The sequence below is a fragment of the Dendropsophus ebraccatus genome, chromosome 1 (assembly GCF_027789765.1).
Source record: "Dendropsophus ebraccatus isolate aDenEbr1 chromosome 1, aDenEbr1.pat, whole genome shotgun sequence".
Lineage (NCBI taxonomy): Eukaryota > Metazoa > Chordata > Amphibia > Anura > Hylidae > Dendropsophus > Dendropsophus ebraccatus.
In genome coordinates, this window is record NC_091454.1 from 2,549,553 (window position 1) to 2,568,352 (window position 18,800).

The 18,800-nt window shown below is 53.5% G+C and overlaps 1 protein-coding gene across 6 annotated transcripts in view; it reads right to left on the reverse strand.

Annotated features, from left to right (window-relative positions):
- Nucleotides 1–18,800, reverse strand: part of ABCC9 (ATP binding cassette subfamily C member 9) — a 127,507-nt gene that overhangs the window by 15,936 nt on the left and 92,771 nt on the right. For all 6 annotated transcript variants that reach the window (XM_069963754.1, XM_069963746.1, XM_069963781.1 and 3 more), the window contains 12 exons: nucleotides 18,206–18,305; nucleotides 12,753–12,985; nucleotides 12,501–12,667; nucleotides 7,830–7,899; nucleotides 7,594–7,751; nucleotides 7,323–7,415; nucleotides 6,852–6,954; nucleotides 4,673–4,774; nucleotides 3,571–3,691; nucleotides 3,282–3,412; nucleotides 2,762–2,840; nucleotides 2,385–2,493 (listed from right to left, as the gene is read on the reverse strand). In XM_069963754.1, the coding sequence (XP_069819855.1) occupies nucleotides 2,385–2,493; nucleotides 2,762–2,840; nucleotides 3,282–3,412; nucleotides 3,571–3,691; nucleotides 4,673–4,774; nucleotides 6,852–6,954; nucleotides 7,323–7,415; nucleotides 7,594–7,751; nucleotides 7,830–7,899; nucleotides 12,501–12,667; nucleotides 12,753–12,985; nucleotides 18,206–18,305 (1,466 nt within the window). The remainder of the gene's footprint in view (nucleotides 1–2,384; nucleotides 2,494–2,761; nucleotides 2,841–3,281; nucleotides 3,413–3,570; nucleotides 3,692–4,672; nucleotides 4,775–6,851; nucleotides 6,955–7,322; nucleotides 7,416–7,593; nucleotides 7,752–7,829; nucleotides 7,900–12,500; nucleotides 12,668–12,752; nucleotides 12,986–18,205; nucleotides 18,306–18,800) is intronic.

Here is an 18,800-nt window from a genome sequence, read left to right on the forward strand (position 1 = left end):
AGCCTCCAGGACCTTCCATTACATAGTGATGACCTTTACTTCCAGCAGCCTGGACTCCGTGTCACATTCTATACAGGAGATCAGGGGCTGCTCTTACCGGATAGAGCCGCTGTACAGTAGGGTTTATGTGCAGCCCATATAGAAGCCTCCAGGACCTTCCATTACATAGTGATGACCTTTACTTCCAGCAGCCTGGACTCCGTGTCACATTCTATACTGGAGATCAGGGGCTGTTCTTACCGTATAGAGCCGCTGTACAGTAGGGTTTATGTGCAGCCCATATAGAAGGTTCCAGGACCTTCCATTACATAGTGATGACCTTTACTTCCAGCAGCCTGGACTCAGTATCACATTCTATACAGGAGATCAGGGGCTGCTCTTACCCTATAGAGCTGCTGTACAGTAGAGTTTATGTGCAGCCCATATAGAAGCCTCCAAGATCTTCCATTACATAGTGATGACCTTTCCTTCCAGCAGCCTGGACTCCGTGTCACATTCTATACAGGAGATCAGGGGCTGCTCTTACCGGATAGAGCCGCTGTACAGTAGGGTTTATGTGCAGCCCATATAGAAGGTTCCAGGACCTTCCATTACATAGTGATGACCTTTACTTCCAGCAGCCTGGACTCTGTGTCACATTCTATACAGGAGATCAGGGGCTGCTCTTACCGGATAGAGCCGCTGTACAGTAGGGTTTATGTGCAGCCCATATAGAAGCCTCCAGGACCTTCCATTACATAGTGATGACCTTTACTTCCAGCAGCCTGGACTCCGTGTCACATTCTATACAGGAGATCAGGGGCTGCTCTTACCGGATAGAGCCGCTGTACAGTATGGTTTATGTGCAGCCCATATAGAAGGTTCCAGGACCTTCCATTACATAGTGATGACCTTTACTTCCAGCAGCCTGGACTCCGTGTCACATTCTATACAGGAGATCAGGGGCTGCTCTTACCGGATAGAGCCGCTATACAGTAGGGTTTATGTGCAGCCCATATAGAAGCCTCCAGGACCTTCCATTACATAGTGATGACCTTTACTTCCAGCAGCCTGGACTCAGTATCACATTCTATACAGGAGATCAGGGGCTGCTCTTACCCTATAGAGCTGCTGTACAGTAGGGTTTATGTGCAGCCCATATAGAAGCCTCCAAGATCTTCCATTACATAGTGATGACCTTTCCTTCCAGCAGCCTGGACTCCGTGTCACATTCTATACAGGAGATCAGGGGCTGCTCTTACCGGATAGAGCCGCTGTACAGTAGGGTTTATGTGCAGCCCATATAGAAGGTTCCAGGACCTTCCATTACATAGTGATGACCTTTACTTCCAGCAGCCTGGACTCTGTGTCACATTCTATACAGGAGATCAGGGGCTGCTCTTACCGGATAGAGCCGCTGTACAGTAGGGTTTATGTGCAGCCCATATAGAAGCCTCCAGGACCTTCCATTACATAGTGATGACCTTTACTTCCAGCAGCCTGGACTCCGTGTCACATTCTATACAGGAGATCAGGGGCTGCTCTTGCCGGATAGAGCCGCTGTACAGTAGGGTTTATGTGCAGCCCATATAGAAGCCTCCAGGACCTTCCATTACATAGTGATGACCTTTACTTCCAGCAGCCTGGACTCCGTGTCACATTCTATACAGGAGATCAGGGGCTGCTCTTACCGGATAGAGCCGCTGTACAGTATGGTTTATGTGCAGCCCATATAGAAGGTTCCAGGACCTTCCATTACATAGTGATGACCTTTACTTCCAGCAGCCTGGACTCCGTGTCACATTCTATACTGGAGATCAGGGGCTGTTCTTACCGTATAGAGCCGCTGTACAGTAGGGTTTATGTGCAGCCCATATAGAAGCCTCCAGGACCTTCCATTACATAGTGATGACCTTTACTTCCAGCAGCCTGGACTCTGTGTCACATTCTATACTGGAGATCAGGGGCTGTTCCTGCCGTATAGAGCCGCTGTACAGTAGGGTTTATGTGCAGCCCATATAGAAGGTTCCAGGACCTTCCATTACATAGTGATGACCTTTACTTCCAGCAGCCTGGACTCCGTGTCACATTCTATACTGGAGATCAGGGCTGCTCTTACCGGATAGAGCCGCTGTACAGTAGGGTTTATGTGCAGCCCATATAGAAGGTTCCAGGACCTTCCATTACATAGTGATGACCTTTACTTCCAGCAGCCTGGACTCCGTGTCACATTCTATACAGGAGATCAGGGGCTGTTCTTACCGTATAGAGCCGCTGTACAGTAGGGTTTATGTGCAGCCCATATAGAAGGTTCCAGGACCTTCCATTACATAGTGATGACCTTTACTTCCAGCAGCATGGACTCTGTGTCACATTCTATACTGGAGATCAGGGGCTGCTCTTACCGTATAGAGCCGCTGAACAGTACGGGGTCCTGGAGGATGATAGACAGCCGGGACCGCAGCGTGTGCAGGGGGAGCTTACAAATGTCGATTCCATCAATGATAATTTTTCCTACAGAGAAATAGAAAAAAAAACACATAAATTCCCTCCACATAGCGCCCCCTGCTGAGACCATGCTGGGAGTTGTAGTTCTTTCACAGGCTGGATACAGAAGCACTACTGTCTGGGGGGATGTATGCACAGAGGTCAAGGACTTGTGAAGTAGCTGAGCTCCCATGATGCATCAGGGTGGCTCCTGAATGCTGCTCCTCCCACAGTGCAGACACTGAAGTAGCAGGGGCTGCACATATCCCCATTGTCATCTGTGTATCCTACTCACCGTCAAATATATCGACCATCCTGAAGAAGGCCAATGACAGGGAGGATTTACCGCTGCCCGTGCGGCCACAGATCCCGACCTGAGGAGATAAGGAACCGCACAGATATCAGGGCAAGGTTGTCACCAATTCTGCAAACTGTGAGGATAAAAAAATCTTTTTTGATGTATGCAGCTTCTATGCTGATCTATGTCTCTCCATAGTAACAGACCACAAACAAGTCCTGTGTAGTCTGATCTGGTGTCCAATTCCTTAGTAACGACTGTAGGATCTGACTACACCAGATGTGTTTGTAGTCTGGTGCCATGGAGACACATAGCATTTTTTTTTAGGTGCATAGCCTTAAAAAGAGAGAAGGGTGTAATCCTGGGATATGTGAACTAGTGGACTCCTCAGGGTAACATATAGAGTCCATAGGGGTCACCGCCTGAGGGTCAGCCTACCAGCATCCTATCCATGAATCAGACAGCTCAGGATGAGCAGCAGTGCAGGGGCTTGGGTCATGCTGGGGGTTGTAGTCACCTTCTGGCCCGGCTTTATATAGGCCTTCACATGTTTCAGCACCGGTTTCAGGTTGCACTCGTATCGCACGCACAGGTCGCTGATCTGGATCTCCCCGTTCTTCGGCCAATTGTCCGGCACCTGCTGCGGATCTGGAACCAATCAGGTGAAACATCTGAGAATGTGATGACTGGATGGACGGGGGCCGAAGTGATCCCATGGGGGTCCCTAAACCTATGTCCCACCCTCCATATTGACGGATGCTGAGAGCCCGCCCCCTGTAAGAAACCCCATACATGTGACACCGTACCCATCGTCCCCTCGTAGCACTCAGACTCAATGCTCAGGAAACTGTTCACTTTCTTCACCGCTCCGATCTGGACTTCCAGGTCCGCAAGATTCCGCACAACCCAGTTCAGGTAATTGGTGACCTAGGTGGGGAGACGGATGAGACATGATGTGACAGTAGAATAGTGAGTGCAGCTCTGGAGGATGAGACAGGATGTAACAGCAGAATAGTGAGTGCAGCTCTAGAGGATGAGACATGATGTGACAGCAGAAAAAGCGCAGCTCTGGAGCATGAGACATGATGTGACAGCAGAATTGTGAGTGCAGCTCTGGAGGATGAGACATGATGTAACAGCAGAATAGTGAGTGCAGCTCTGGAGGATGAGACATGATGTGACAGCAGAATAGTGAGTGCAGCTCTGGAGGATGAGACAGGATGTAACAGCAGAATAGTGAGTGCAGCTCTGGAGGATGAGACATGATGTGACAGCAGAATAGTGAGTGCAGCTCTGGAGGATGAGACATAATGTAACAGCAGAATAGTGAGTGCAGCTCTGGAGGATGAGACATGATGTAACAGCAGAATAGTGAGTGCAGCTCTGGAGGATGAGACATGATGTAACAGCAGAATAGTGAGTGCAGCTCTGGAGGATGAGACATGATGTAACAGCAGAATAGTGAGTGCAGCTCTGGAGGATGAGACAGGATGTAACAGCAGAATAGTGAGTGCAGCTCTGGAGGATGAGACATGATGTAACAGCAGAATAGTGAGTGCAGCTCTGGAGGATGAGACAGGATGTAACAGCAGAATAGTGAGTGCAGCTCTGGAGGATGAGGCAGGATGTAACAGCAGAATAGTGAGTGCAGCTCTGGAGGATGAGACAGGATGTAATAGCAGAATAGTGAGTGCAGCTCTGGAGGATGAGGCAGGATGTAACAGCAGAATAGTGAGTGCAGCTCTGGAGGATGAGACATGATGTAACAGCAGAATAGTGAGTGCAGCTCTGGAGGATGAGACAGGATGTAACAGCAGAATAGTGAGTGCAGCTCTGGAGGCGATGAGTCACAGGTAAATATCGTCTCCTTCCACTTCCTCCCAATACCACCTCTGGAGAGACACTCACGGTCAGGGCGTAGGTGAGGCCTAATCCAACGATCCCGGAGGTGAGTCCGGAGGTGATGGAGGTGATGGCAGCTGTCAGTACGATGCAGGCGCCCAGGTAATCCTGCAGAGGCAGCACAGCGGGGGTCAGAGGTCACATACAGTAATATAGTACACTGGGGGCGGCTGCTCTATACGTCTCGGCAGCTGGTGCTCTCCGTTATCTGTCACCCCAGGGTGTAGAGGGCTGATCCCACCCTGTATGGCGACATTTAACACTGCAGGAATCACCACAGGGGCAGTGCTTAGGGAGGATGAGGGTGGTGGGTGGGAGGATGAGGGTGGTGGTGGGAGGATGAGGGTGGTGGGTGGGAGGATGAGGGTGGTGGTGATGGGAGGATGAGGGTGGTGGGTGGGAGGATGAGGAGGGTGGGAGGATGATGAGGAGGGTGGGAGGATAATGAGGTGGGTGGTGGATGATGAGGGTGGTGGGTGGTTGGATGATGAGGGTGGTGGGTGGTTGGATGATGAGGGTGGTGGGTGGTTGGATGATGAGGGTGGTGGGTGGTTGGATGATGAGGGTGGTGGGTGGTTGGATGATGAGGGTGGTGGGTGGTTGGATGATGAGGGTGGTGGGTGGTTGGATGATGAGGGTGGTGGGTGGTTGGATGAGGGGGGGGTGGATAAGGGGTGGGTGGATGAGGGGGGGGTGGATGATGAGGAGGGTGGGAGGAGGAGGATGAGGGTGGTGGGTGGGAGGATGATGAGGAGGGTGGGAGGATGATGAGGAGGATAAGGGTGGTGGGTGGGAGGATGATGAGGAGGGTGGGAGGAGGAGGGAGGAGGGTGGGAGGAGGAGGGTGGTGGGTGGGAGGATGATGAGGTGGGTGGGAGGATGATGAGGAGGGTGGTGGGTGGGAGGATGATGAGGTGGGTGGGAGGATGATGAGGAGGGTGGGAGGATGAGGGTGGTGGGTGGGAGGATGAGGGTGGTGGGTGGGAGGGTGGGAGGATGAGGGAGGAGGGTGGTGGGTGGGTGGGAGGATGAGGGAGGAGGGTGGGAGGATGAAGGTGGTGGGTGGGAGGATGATGAGGAGGGTGGGAGGATGAGGGTGGTGGTGGGAGGATGATGAGGAGGGTGGAGGATGATGAGGAGGGTGGAGGATGATGAGGAGGGTGGGAGGATGAGGGTGGTGGGTGGGAGGATGAGGGAGGAGGGTGGGAGGATGAGGGAGGAGGGTGGGAGGATGAGGGTGGTGGGAGGATGATGAGGAGGGTGGGTGGATGATGAGGGTGGTGGGTGGATGATGAGGGTGGTGGGTGGATGATGAGGGTGGTGGATGATGAGGGTGGGTGGGTGGATGATGAGGGTGGTGGATGATGAGGGTGGTGGGTGGATGATGAGGGTGGTGGGTGGATGATGAGGGTGGTGGATGATGAGGGTGGGTGGGTGGATGATGAGGGTGGTGGATGATGAGGGTGGTGGGTGGTTGGATGTTGAGGGTGGTGGATGATGAGGGTGGGTGGATGATGAGGGTGGTGGATTATGAAGGTGGTGGGTGGGTGGATGATGAGGGTGGTGGATGATGAGGGTGGTGGGTGGATGATGAGGGTGGTGGGTGGATGATGAGGGTGGTGGGTGGATGATGAGGGTGGTGGGTGGATGATGAGGGTGGTGGATGATGAGGGTGGGTGGGTGGATGATGAGGGTGGTGGATGATGAGGGTGGTGGATGATGAGGGTGGTGGGTGGTTGGATGTTGAGGGTGGTGGATGATGAGGGTGGGTGGATGATGAGGGTGGTGGATTATGAAGGTGGTGGGTGGGTGGATGATGAGGGGGGTGGGTGGATGATGAGGGTGGTGGATGATGAGGGTGGTGGGTGGATGATGAGGGTGGTGGGTGGATGATGAGGGTGGTGGATGATGAGGGTGGTGGGTGGTTGGATGATGAGTGGGTGGATGATGAAGGTGGTGGGTGGGTGGATGATGAGGGGGGTGGGTGGATGATGAGGGTGGTGTGTGGATGATGGGGGTGGTGGATGATGAGGGTGGTGGATGATGAGGGTGGTGGGTGGATGATGAGTGGGGTGGATGATGAGGGTGGTGGATGATGAGGGTGGTGGGTGGATGATGAGGGTGGTGGATGATGAGGGTGGTGGATGATGAGGGGGGTGGGTTGCTTGGATGGCGCCATCCTTACCGTCCTGACCTCCAGCCAGCGGTTAGCAGCGGATAGGAACAGATAGGCCAGGTTGTTGGTGTCGGTGAGCTCCAGCATACGGTGCTTGAATCTGGATTCGTGTCTGAGGATGAGATGGCGACAGTAACAGGGAGGCGGTGTCCCCTCTCCACCATCAATCCCTCCAACAACCCCCAGCCCCCCGAGTACACTGCAACACTACCAAGACCCCACCACCTGCAGGGTACATGGCTGAGCCCCCCGAGTACATTGCTGAGCCCCCCCACCCCGGAGTACACTGCTGAGCCCCCCGGAGTACACTGCTGAGCCCCCCGGAGTACACTGCTGAGCCCCCCGGAGTACACTGCTGAGCCCCCCGGAGTACACTGCTGAGCCCCCCGGAGTACATTGCTGAGCCCCCCCACCCCGGAGTACACTGCTGAGCCCCCCGGAGTACACTGCTGATCCCCCCCCCGAGAACACTGCGGGTACCTGAAGGCGCGGATGGTGGTGAGACCCTCGGCGGTCTCGGAGAAGTGGCAGAGCAGCGGCAGCTGAGTGTTATCGTCCAGTTCCTGCAGATCCCTGTGAGACATGGAGGAGGTGGCTGTGAATGTTGTGTCTGGCAGGAGCCGCTCTTAAAGGGACTGTGACAGCGATGACCCCAGCTTTCCCAGGCTCCTGATCAGCAGATACATTCAGTCCTTTCCCTCCATGTTGCTGGGAAAGCTGGGTGGCAGCGCACGTCTCCCGTCATACTCACTTGGAGGCCACTCGGAAGTATTCCTGGATGAAGTAGAAGGCGACGCAGAGCGGGGCGAGGGCGATCAGGAAGTAGGGGTTGGCGTAGGTGATGACCCCGATGGCCGAGAGGCAGAGGAGGGTGGAGCGGGTGAGGGACTCCAGGGTGGGGGGGATGTGCTGCGGGAGACACAAGGGGCCACATCATTATGGGGGCCACACCCAGCACTGTGCTCCGCATCACAGCCGCCATCTCACCTGATCAATGATGTTGGTGTCGGCCGAGAAACGGTTCAGGATTAAGCCGAGCGGCGTCGTGTCAAAGAACCTGCAGACAGAAAGTGTCATCACTTAAAGGGGAACTCCACCTGGACTAATCCTCTAAGACACCACTACAAACCACAAGGGCCCAAACTTTTAATGAAGCCGAATGGCTGTTATGGGGAAAAACTCACAGAGGCACTGCCTCGATCCGGGCAGAGGTCCCCTCACTGTGACAGTATGCCAGGAAGAACTAACAGAGGGATAAAAACAGACGGGAAGAACTAACACTATCAGGAAGAACTAACAGAGGGATAAGAACAGACTGCTCTCTTACTGCCAAGAAGAACTAACAGAGGGATAAGAACAGACTGGAGGGATAGGTACAGGTGGTGTATAACTGCCAGGGAGAACTATAGGAGGGACAGGTACAGGTGGTGTATATCTGCCAGGGAGAGGTATAGGAGGGATAGGTACAGGTGGTGTATAACTGCCAGGGAGAGGTATAGGAGGGACAGGTACAGGTGGTGTATAACTGCCAGGGAGAGGTATAGGAGGGACAGGTACAGGTGGTGTAAAACTGCCAGGGAGAACTATAGGAGGGACAGGTACAGGTGGTGTATAACTGCCAGGGAGAACTATAGGAGGGACAGGTACAGGTGGTGTAAAACTGCCAGGGAGAACTATAGGAGGGACAGGTACAGGTGGTGTATAACTGCCAGGGAGAGGTATAGGAGGGACAGGTACAGGTAATGTATAACTGCCAGGGAGAGGTACAGGAGGGATAGGTACAGGTGGTGTATAACTGCCAGGGAGAACTATAGGAGGGACAGGTACAGGTGATGTATAACTGCCAGGGAGAACTATAGGAGGGATAGGTACAGGTGGTGTATAACTGCCAGGGAGAACTATAGGAGGGATAGGTACAGGTGGTGTATAACTGCCAGGGAGAGGTATAGGAGGGATAGGTACAGGTGGTGTATAACTGCCAGGGAGAACTATAGGAGGGACAGGTACAGGTGGTGTATAACTGCCAGGGAGAGGTACAGGAGGGATAGGTACAGGTGGTGTATAACTGCCAGGGAGAGGTATAGGAGGGATAGGTACAGGTGGTGTATAACTGCCAGGGAGAACTATAGGAGGGACAGGTACAGGTGGTGTATAACTGCCAGGGAGAGGTACAGGAGGGATAGGTACAGGTGGTGTATAACTGCCAGGGAGAACTATAGGAGGGACAGGTACAGGTGATGTATAACTGCCAGGGAGAACTATAGGAGGGATAGGTACAGGTGGTGTATAACTGCCAGGGAGAACTATAGGAGGGATAGGTACAGGTGGTGTATAACTGCCAGGGAGAGGTATAGGAGGGATAGGTACAGGTGGTGTATAACTGCCAGGGAGAACTATAGGAGGGACAGGTACAGGTGGTGTATAACTGCCAGGGAGAGGTATAGGAGGGACAGGTACAGGTGGTGTATAACTGCCAGGGAGAACTATAGGAGGGATAGGTACAGGTGGTGTATAACGGCCAGGGAGAACTATAGGAGGGACAGGTACAGGTGGTGTATAACTGCCAGGGAGAGGTACAGGACGGATAGGTACAGGTGGTGTATAACTGCCAGGGAGAGGTATAGGAGGGACAGGTACAGGTGGTGTATAACTGCCAGGGAGAACTATAGGAGGGACAGGTAAAGGTGGTGTATAACTGCCAGGGAGAACTATAGGAGGGACAGGTACAGGTGGTGTATAACTGCCAGGGAGAACTATAGGAGGGACAGGTACAGGTGGTGTATAACTGCCATGGAGAACTATAGGATAGACCGCTACAGGTGGTGTATAACTGCCAGGGAGAACTATAGGAGGGACAGCTACAGGTGGTGTATATCTGCCAGGGAGAACTATAGGAGGGACAGGTACAGGTGGTGTATAACTGCCAGGGAGAGGTACAGGAGGGATAGGTACAGGTGGTGTATAACTGCCAGGGAGAACTATAGGAGGGATAGGTACAGGTGGTGTATAACTGCCAGGGAGAACTATAGGAGGGACAGGTACAGGTGGTGTATAACTGCCAGGGAGAACTATAGGAGGGACAGGTACAGGTGGTGTATAACTGCCAGGGAGAACTATAGGAGGGACAGCTACAGGTGGTGTATAACTGCCAGGGAGAGGTACAGGAGGGATAGGTACAGGTGGTATATAACTGCCAGGGAGAGGTACAGGAGGGATAGGTACAGGTGGTGTATATCTGCCAGGGAGAGGTATAGGAGGGATAGGTACAAGTGGTGTATAACTGCCAGGGAGAACTATAGGAGGGACAGGTGCAGGTGGTGTATAACTGCCAGGGAGAACTATAGGAGGGACAGGTGCAGGTGGTGTATAACTGCCAGGGAGAGGTATAGGAGGGACAGGTACAGGTGGTGTATAACTGCCAGGGAGAACTATAGGAGGGACAGGTACAGGTGGTGTATAACTGCCAGGGAGAACTATAGGAGGGACAGGTGCAGGTGGTGTATAACTGCCAGCGAGAACTATAGGAGGGACAGGTACAGGTGGTGTATAACTGCCAGGGAGAACTATAGGAGGGACAGGTACAGGTGGTGTATAACTGCCAGGGAGAGGTATAGGAGGGACAGGTACAGGTGGTGTATAACTGCCAGGGAGAACTATAGGAGGGACAGGTACAGGTGGTGTATAACTGCCAGCGAGAACTATAGGAGGGACAGGTACAGGTGGTGTATAACTGCCAGGGAGAACTATAGGAGGGACAGGTACAGGTGGTGTATAACTGCCAGCGAGAACTATAGGAGGAGCAGGTACAGGTGGTGTATAACTGCCAGGGAGAACTATAGGAGGGACAGGTACAGGTGGTGTATAACTGCCAGCGAGAACTATAGGAGGGACAGGTACAGGTGGTGTATAACTGCCAGGGAGAGGTATAGGAGGGACAGGTACAGGTGGTGTATAACTGCCAGGGAGAGGTATAGGAGGGACAGGTACAGGTGGTGTATAACTGCCAGGGAGAACTATAGGAGGAGCAGGTACAGGTGGTGTATAACTGCCAGGGAGAACTATAGGAGGGACAGGTACAGGTGGTGTATAACTGCCAGGGAGAGCTATAGGATAGACCGGTACAGGTAATGTATAACTGCCAGGGAGAGGTACAGGAGGGATAGGTACAGGTGGTGTATAACTGCCAGGGAGAACTATAGTAGGGATAGGTACAGGTGGTGTATAACTGCCAGGGAGAACTATAGGAGGGGCAGGTACAGGTGGTGTATAACTGCCAGGGAGAGGTACAGGAGGGACAGGTACAGGTGGTGTATAACTGCCAGGGAGAGGTATAGGAGGGATAGGTACAGGTGGTGTATAACTGCCAGGGAGAGGTATAGGAGGGATAGGTACAGGTGGTGTATAACGGCCAGGGAGAACTATAGGAGGGATAGGTACAGGTAATGTATAACTGCCAGGGAGAACTATAGGAGGGACAGGTACAGGTGGTGTATAACTGCCAGGGAGAACTATAGGAGGGACAGGTACAGGTGGTGTATAACTGCCAGGGAGAACTATAGGAGGGACAGGTACAGGTGGTGTATAACTGCCAGGGAGAACTATAGGAGGGACAGGTACAGGTGGTGTATAACTGCCAGGGAGAGGTATAGGAGGGATAGGTACAGGTGGTGTATAACTGCCAGGGAGAACTATAGGAGGGACAGGTACAGGTAATGTATAACTGCCAGGGAGAGGTACAGGAGGGACAGGTACAGGTGGTGTATAACTGCCAGGGAGAGGTATAGGAGGGATAGGTACAGGTGGTGTATAACTGCCAGGGAGAACTATAGGAGGGACAGGTACAGGTAATGTATAACTGCCAGGGAGAACTATAGGAGGGGCAGGTACAGGTGGTGTATAACTGCCAGGGAGAACTATAGGAGGGGCAGGGTGTGTTACCTGATTGGTGCCAGGGAGAACTATAGGAGGGACAGGTACAGGTGGTGTATAACTGCCAGGGAGAACTATAGGAGGGGCAGGGTGTGTTACCTGATTGGTGCCAGGGAGAACTATAGGAGGGACAGGTACAGGTGGTGTATAACTGCCAGGGAGAACTATAGGAGGGACAGGTACAGGTAATCTATAACTGCCAGGGAGAACTATAGGAGGGACAGGTACAGGTAATCTATAACTGCCAGGGAGAACTATAGGAGGGACAGGTACAGGTAATCTATAACTGCCAGGGAGAACTATAGGAGGGGCAGGTACAGGTGGTGTATAACTGCCAGGGAGAGGTATAGGAGGGACAGGTACAGGTGGTGTATAACTGCCAGGGAGAGGTATAGGAGGGACAGGTACAGGTGGTGTATAACTGCCAGGGAGAACTATAGGAGGGACAGGTACAGGTGGTGTATAACTGCCAGGGAGAACTATAGGAGGGACAGGTACAGGTGGTGTATAACTGCCAGGGAGAGGTATAGGAGGGACAGGTACAGGTGGTGTATAACTGCCAGGGAGAGGTATAGGAGGGACAGGTACAGGTGGTGTATAACTGCCAGGGAGAACTATAGGAGGGACAGGGTGTGTTACCTGATTGGTGCCAGGGAGAACTATAGGAGGGGCAGGGTGTGTTACCTGATTGGTGCCAGGGAGAACTATAGGAGGGGCAGGGTGTGTTACCTGATTGGTGCCAGGATGATCTTCTTCAGGAGGTTGTCGTGCAGGTTCCTGGCAGCGGTCAGGCCCAGCCACTCCACGGTGAGGGAGGTGATGAGGCAGAGGACGATGCCGGAGGCGCTGAGGATACTGAAGCCCATCACGTAATAGGTCTGGTGGTCCCTGGCGTCCTGCAGTGTGACCGGTCATGTGATCTAAGAGTAACCACCCCCATGTATATACTGTATATATATAGTAGCACTGATCCCGCCTCACCGTCCCGTTATAGGAGTCGCGGGTGACGTTCTGCGATCCCGACGTCCAGCGCACCAGCCAGTAATCGATCGCCACAATCACCGAATGCTTCACCAGCTTAGAGAAGACCATCAGGAAGAGCAGGATGTATCCACCCGAGCTTAGATACCTCCAGAAGCTCCTCCACGGCATCTTGGTCCGCGGCCTGGAGGTGATGGACATGTTGTCTTCCTCATCCTCCTCCTCTTCCTCCTCTGAGGGAAAAACCAAGTGACACCACAGACAATAGCAAACGCCACTGTAGAGAGGGGGCCCTCAGCCATATAGAGGGGCCCCCCAGCAGATATAGCCCCCCCAGCAGATATAGCCCCCCCAGCAGATATAGCCCCCCCAGCAGATATATAGCCCCCCAGCAGATATAGCCCCCCCTAGCAGATATAGCCCCCCCAGAAGATATATATCCCCCCAGCCATATATAGGGGCCTCCAGCAGATATAGCCCCCCAGCAGATATATAGCCCCCCCCAGCAGATATATAGCCCCCCCAGCAGATATAGCCCCCCCAGAAGATATAGCCCCCCAGCAGATATATAGCCCCCCCAGCAGATATATAGCCCCCCCCAGCAGATATATAGCCCCCCCCAGCAGATATATAGCCCCCCCCAGCAGATATATAGCCCCCCCCAGCAGATATATAGCCCCCCAGCAGATATATAGCCCCCCCAGCAGATATATAGCCGCCCCAGCAGATATATAGCCCCCCCAGCAGATATAGCCCCCCAGCAGATATAGCCCCCCCCAGCAGATATATAGCCCCCCAGCAGATATAGCCCCCCAGCAAATATATAGCCGCCCCAGCAGATATATAGCCCCCCCAGCAGATATAGCCCCCTAGCAGATATATAGCCCCCCCCAGCAGATATATAGCCCCCCAGCAGATATAGCCCCCCAGCAGATATATAGCCCCCCCAGCAGATATATAGCCCCCCAGCAGATATAGCCCCCCCAGCAGATATAGCCCCCCCAGCAGATATAGCCCCCCAGCAGATATAGCCCCCCAGCAGATATATAGCCCCCCAGCCATATAGAGGGGCCCCCCAGCAGATATAGCCCCCCCCAGCAGATATAGCCCCCCAGCAGATATAGCCCCCCCCAGAAGATATAGCCCCCCCAGAAGATATATATCCCCCCAGCCATATATAAGGGCCTCCAGCAGATATAGCCCCCCCAGCAGATATATAGCCGCCCCCAGCAGATATATAGCCCCCCCCAGCAGATATATAGCCCCCCAGCAGATATAGCCCCCCAGCAGATATATAGCCCCCCCCAGCAGATATATAGCCCCCCCAGCAGATATATAGCCCCCCAGCAGATATAGCCCCCCAGCAGATATATAGCCCCCCAGCAGATATATAGCCCCCCCAGCAGATATATAGCCCCCCAGCAGATATATAGCCCCCCTAGCAGATATATAGCCCCCCAGCAGATATAGCCCCCCAGCAGATATAGCCCCCCAGCAGATATAGCCCCCCAAGTAGATATATAGCCCCCCCAGCAGATATATAGCCCCCCAGCAGATATAGCCCCCCCAAGCAGATATAGCCCCCCCCCAGCAGATATAGGGCCCCCATAGCATATATAGCCCCCCCAAAGCAGATATAGCCCCCCCAGCAGATATAGGGGCCCCTATAGCAGATATAGCCCCCCCAAGCAGATATAGTCCCCCCAAGCAGATATAGCCCCCCCAGAAGATATAGCTCCCCAGCAGATATAGCCCCTCCCCTCAGTAGATATAGCCCCTCAGCAGATATAGCCCCTCCCCCAGCAGATATAGTCCCCCAGTAGATATAGCCCCTCCCCCAGCAGATATAGCCCCTCCCCCAGCAGATATAGTCCACCAGTAGATATAGCCCCTCAGCAGATATAGCCCCTCCCCCAGCAGATATAGTCCTCAGTAGATATAGCCCCTCCCCCAGCAGATATAGTTCCCAGTAGATATAGCCCCTCCCCCAGCAGATATAGCTCCCCAGCAGATATAGCCCCTCCCCCCAGCAGATATAGTCCCCAGTAGATATAGCCCCTCCCCCCAGAAGATAAAAGCCCTCAGCAGATATAGCCCCTCCCCCCAGCAGATATAGTCCCCAGTAGATATAGCCCCTCCCCCCAGAAGATAAAAGCCCTCAGCAGATATAGTCCCTCCCCCCAGCAGATATAGTTCCCCAGTAGATATAGCTCCCCAGCAGATATAGCCCCTCCCCCCAGCAGATATAGTCCCCCAGTAGATATAGCCCCTTCCCCCAGCAGATACACTGACTCCTCCCCATCAGATACACTGACTCCTCCCCATCAGATACACGGACTCCTCCCCATCAGATACACTGACTCCATCCCATCAGATACACTAACCCCTCCCCATCAGATACACTGACTCAGATATAGGGGCCCCTATAGCAGATATAGCCCCCCCAAGCAGATATAGTCCCCCCAAGCAGATATAGCCCCCCCAGCAGATATAGCCCCCCCAGAAGATATAGCCCCCCAGCAGATATATAGCCCCCCAGCCATATAGAGGGGCCCCCCAGCAGATATAGCCCCCCCAGCAGATATAGCCCCCCAGCAGATATAGCCCCCCCAGCAGATATAGCCCCCCCCAGCAGATATAGCCCCCCCAGAAGATATATATCCCCCCAGCCATATATAGGGGCCTCCAGCAGATATAGCCCCCCAGCAGATATATAGCCCCCCCCCAGCAGATATATAGCCCCCCAGCAGATATATAGCCCCCCAGCAGATATAGCCCCCCAGCAGATATATAGCCCCCCCAGCAGATATATAGCCCCCCCAGCAGATATATAGCCCCCCCCAGCAGATATATAGCCCCCCCCAGCAGATATATAGCCCCCCCCGCAGATATAGCCCCCCAGCAGATATATAGCCCCCCAGCAGATATATAGCCCCCCAGCAGATATATAGCCCCCCAGCAGATATATAGCCCCCCCCAGCAGATATATAGCCCCCCCAGCAGATATATAGCCCCCCCCCAGCAGATATATAGCCCCCCAGCAGATATATAGCCCCCCCAGCAGATATATAGCCGCCCCAGCAGATATATAGCCCCCCCCAGCAGATATAGCCCCCCAGCAGATATAGCCCCCCCCAGCAGATATATAGCCCCCCAGCAAATATATAGCCGCCCCAGCAGATATATAGCCCCCCAGCAGATATAGCCCCCTAGCAGATATATAGCCCCCCCAGCAGATATATAGCCCCCCAGCAGATATAGCCCCCCAGCACATATATAGCCCCCCCCAGCAGATATATAGCCCCCCAGCAGATATAGCCCCCCCAGCAGATATAGCCCCCCCAGCAGATATAGCCCCCCAGCAGATATAGCCCCCCAGCAGATATATAGCCCCCCAGCCATATAGAGGGGCCCCCCCAGCAGATATAGCCCCCCCAGCAGATATAGCCCCCCAGCAGATATAGCCCCCCCAGCAGATATAGCCCCCCCAGCAGATATAGCCCCCCCAGAAGATATAGCCCCCCCAGAAGATATATATCCCCCCAGCCATATATAAGGGCCTCCAGCAGATATAGCCCCCCAGCAGATATATAGCCGCCCCCAGCAGATATATAGCCCCCCCAGCAGATATATAGCCCCCCAGCAGATATAGCCCCCCAGCAGATATATAGCCCCCCCCAGCAGATATATAGCCCCCCCAGCAGATATATAGCCCCCCAGCAGATATAGCCCCCCAGCAGATATATAGCCCCCCAGCAGATATATAGCCCCCCCAGCAGATATATAGCCCCCCAGCAGATATATAGCCCCCCTAGCAGATATATAGCCCCCCAGCAGATATAGCCCCCCAGCAGATATAGCCCCCCAGCAGATATAGCCCCCCAAGTAGATATATAGCCCCCCCAGCAGATATATAGCCCCCCAGCAGATATAGCCCCCCCAAGCAGATATAGCCCCCCCCCCAGCAGATATAGGGCCCCCATAGCATATATAGCCCCCCCCAAAGCAGATATAGCCCCCCCAGCAGATATAGGGGCCCCTATAGCAGATATAGCCCCCCCAAGCAGATATAGTCCCCCCAAGCAGATATAGCCCCCCCAGAAGATATAGCTCCCCAGCAGATATAGCCCCTCCCCCCAGTAGATATAGCCCCTCAGCAGATATAGCCCCTCCCCCAGCAGATATAGTCCCCAGTAGATATAGCCCCTCCCCCAGCAGATATAGCCCCTCCCCCAGCAGATATAGTCCACCAGTAGATATAGCCCCTCAGCAGATATAGCCCCTCCCCCAGCAGATATAGTCCTCAGTAGATATAGCCCCTCCCCCAGCAGATATAGTTCCCAGTAGATATAGCCCCTCCCCCAGCAGATATAGCTCCCCAGCAGATATAGCCCCTCCCCCAGCAGATATAGTCCCCAGTAGATATAGCCCCTCCCCCCAGAAGATAAAAGCCCTCAGCAGATATAGCCCCTCCCCCCAGCAGATATAGTCCCCAGTAGATATAGCCCCTCCCCCCAGAAGATAAAAGCCCTCAGCAGATATAGTCCCTCCCCCCAGCAGATATAGTTCCCCAGTAGATATAGCTCCCCAGCAGATATAGCCCCTCCCCCCAGCAGATATAGTCCCCCAGTAGATATAGCCCCTTCCCCCAGCAGATACACTGACTCCTCCCCATCAGATACACTGACTCCTCCCCATCAGATACACGGACTCCTCCCCATCAGATACACTGACTCCATCCCATCAGATACACTAACCCCTCCCCATCAGATACACTGACTCAGATATAGGGGCCCCTATAGCAGATATAGCCCCCCCAAGCAGATATAGTCCCCCCAAGCAGATATAGCCCCCCCAGCAGATATAGCCCCCCCAGAAGATATAGCTCCCCAGCAGATATAGCCCCTCCCCCCAGTAGATATAGCCCCTCAGCAGATATAGTCCCCCAGTAGATATAGCCCCTCAGCAGATATAGCCCCTCCCCCAGCAGATATACTCCCCCAGTAGATATAGCCCCTCCCCCAGCAGATATAGTCCACCAGTAGATATAGCCCCTCAGCAGATATAGCCCCTCCCCCAGCAGATATAGTCCCCAGTAGATATAGCTCCCCAGCAGATATAGCCCCTCCCCCCAGCAGATATAGTCCCCCAGTAGATATAGCCCCTTCCCCCAGCAGATACACTGACTCCTCCCCATCAGATACACTGACTCCTCCCCATCAGACACACTGACTCCTCCCCATCAGATACACGGACTCCTCCCCATCAGATACACTGACTCCTTCCCATCAGATACACTAACCCCTCCCCATCAGATACACTGACTCCTCCCCATCAGATACACTGACTCCTCCCCATCAGATACACTGACTCCTCCCCAAAAGATGTAGCCGCCATCTTGAACCGATATAAGGCCCCCCCATCAGATACAGGCCCCCACAATGAGCGCTTACCTTCCCCCTCATCCTCAGTCTGATGGGCTTTGGCCTCCCTGGAGTACATGGCTCGTCTCAGGGTCTTCCGCTCCAGAGTGGCCTGATCCGCCTCCGTGTCCTGCATGGAACATCCGGCAGGAATAAGAATCAATGGACACACAGAATATTCCACTACACACATGGGGGGTTCCCTGAGACATGATGTAACAGAAGAATGGTGAGTGCAGCTCTGGAGGATGAGACATGATGTAACAGCAGAATAGTGAGTGCAGCTCTGGAGGATGAGACATGATGTAACAGCAAAATAGTGAGTGCAGCTCTGGAGGATGAGACAGGGTGTAACAGCAGAATAGTGAGTGCAGCTCTGGGGGATGAGACATGATGTAACAGCAGAATAGCGAGTGCAGCTCTGGAGAATGAAACAGGATGTAACAGCAGAATAATGAGTGCAGCTCTGGAGGATGAGACATGATGTAACAGCAGAATAGTAAGTGCAGCTCTGGAGGATGAGACATGATGTAACAGCAGAATAGTGAGTGCAGCTCTGGGGGATGAGACATGATGTAACAGCAGAATAGCGAGTGCAGCTCTGGAGAATGAAACAGGATGTAAC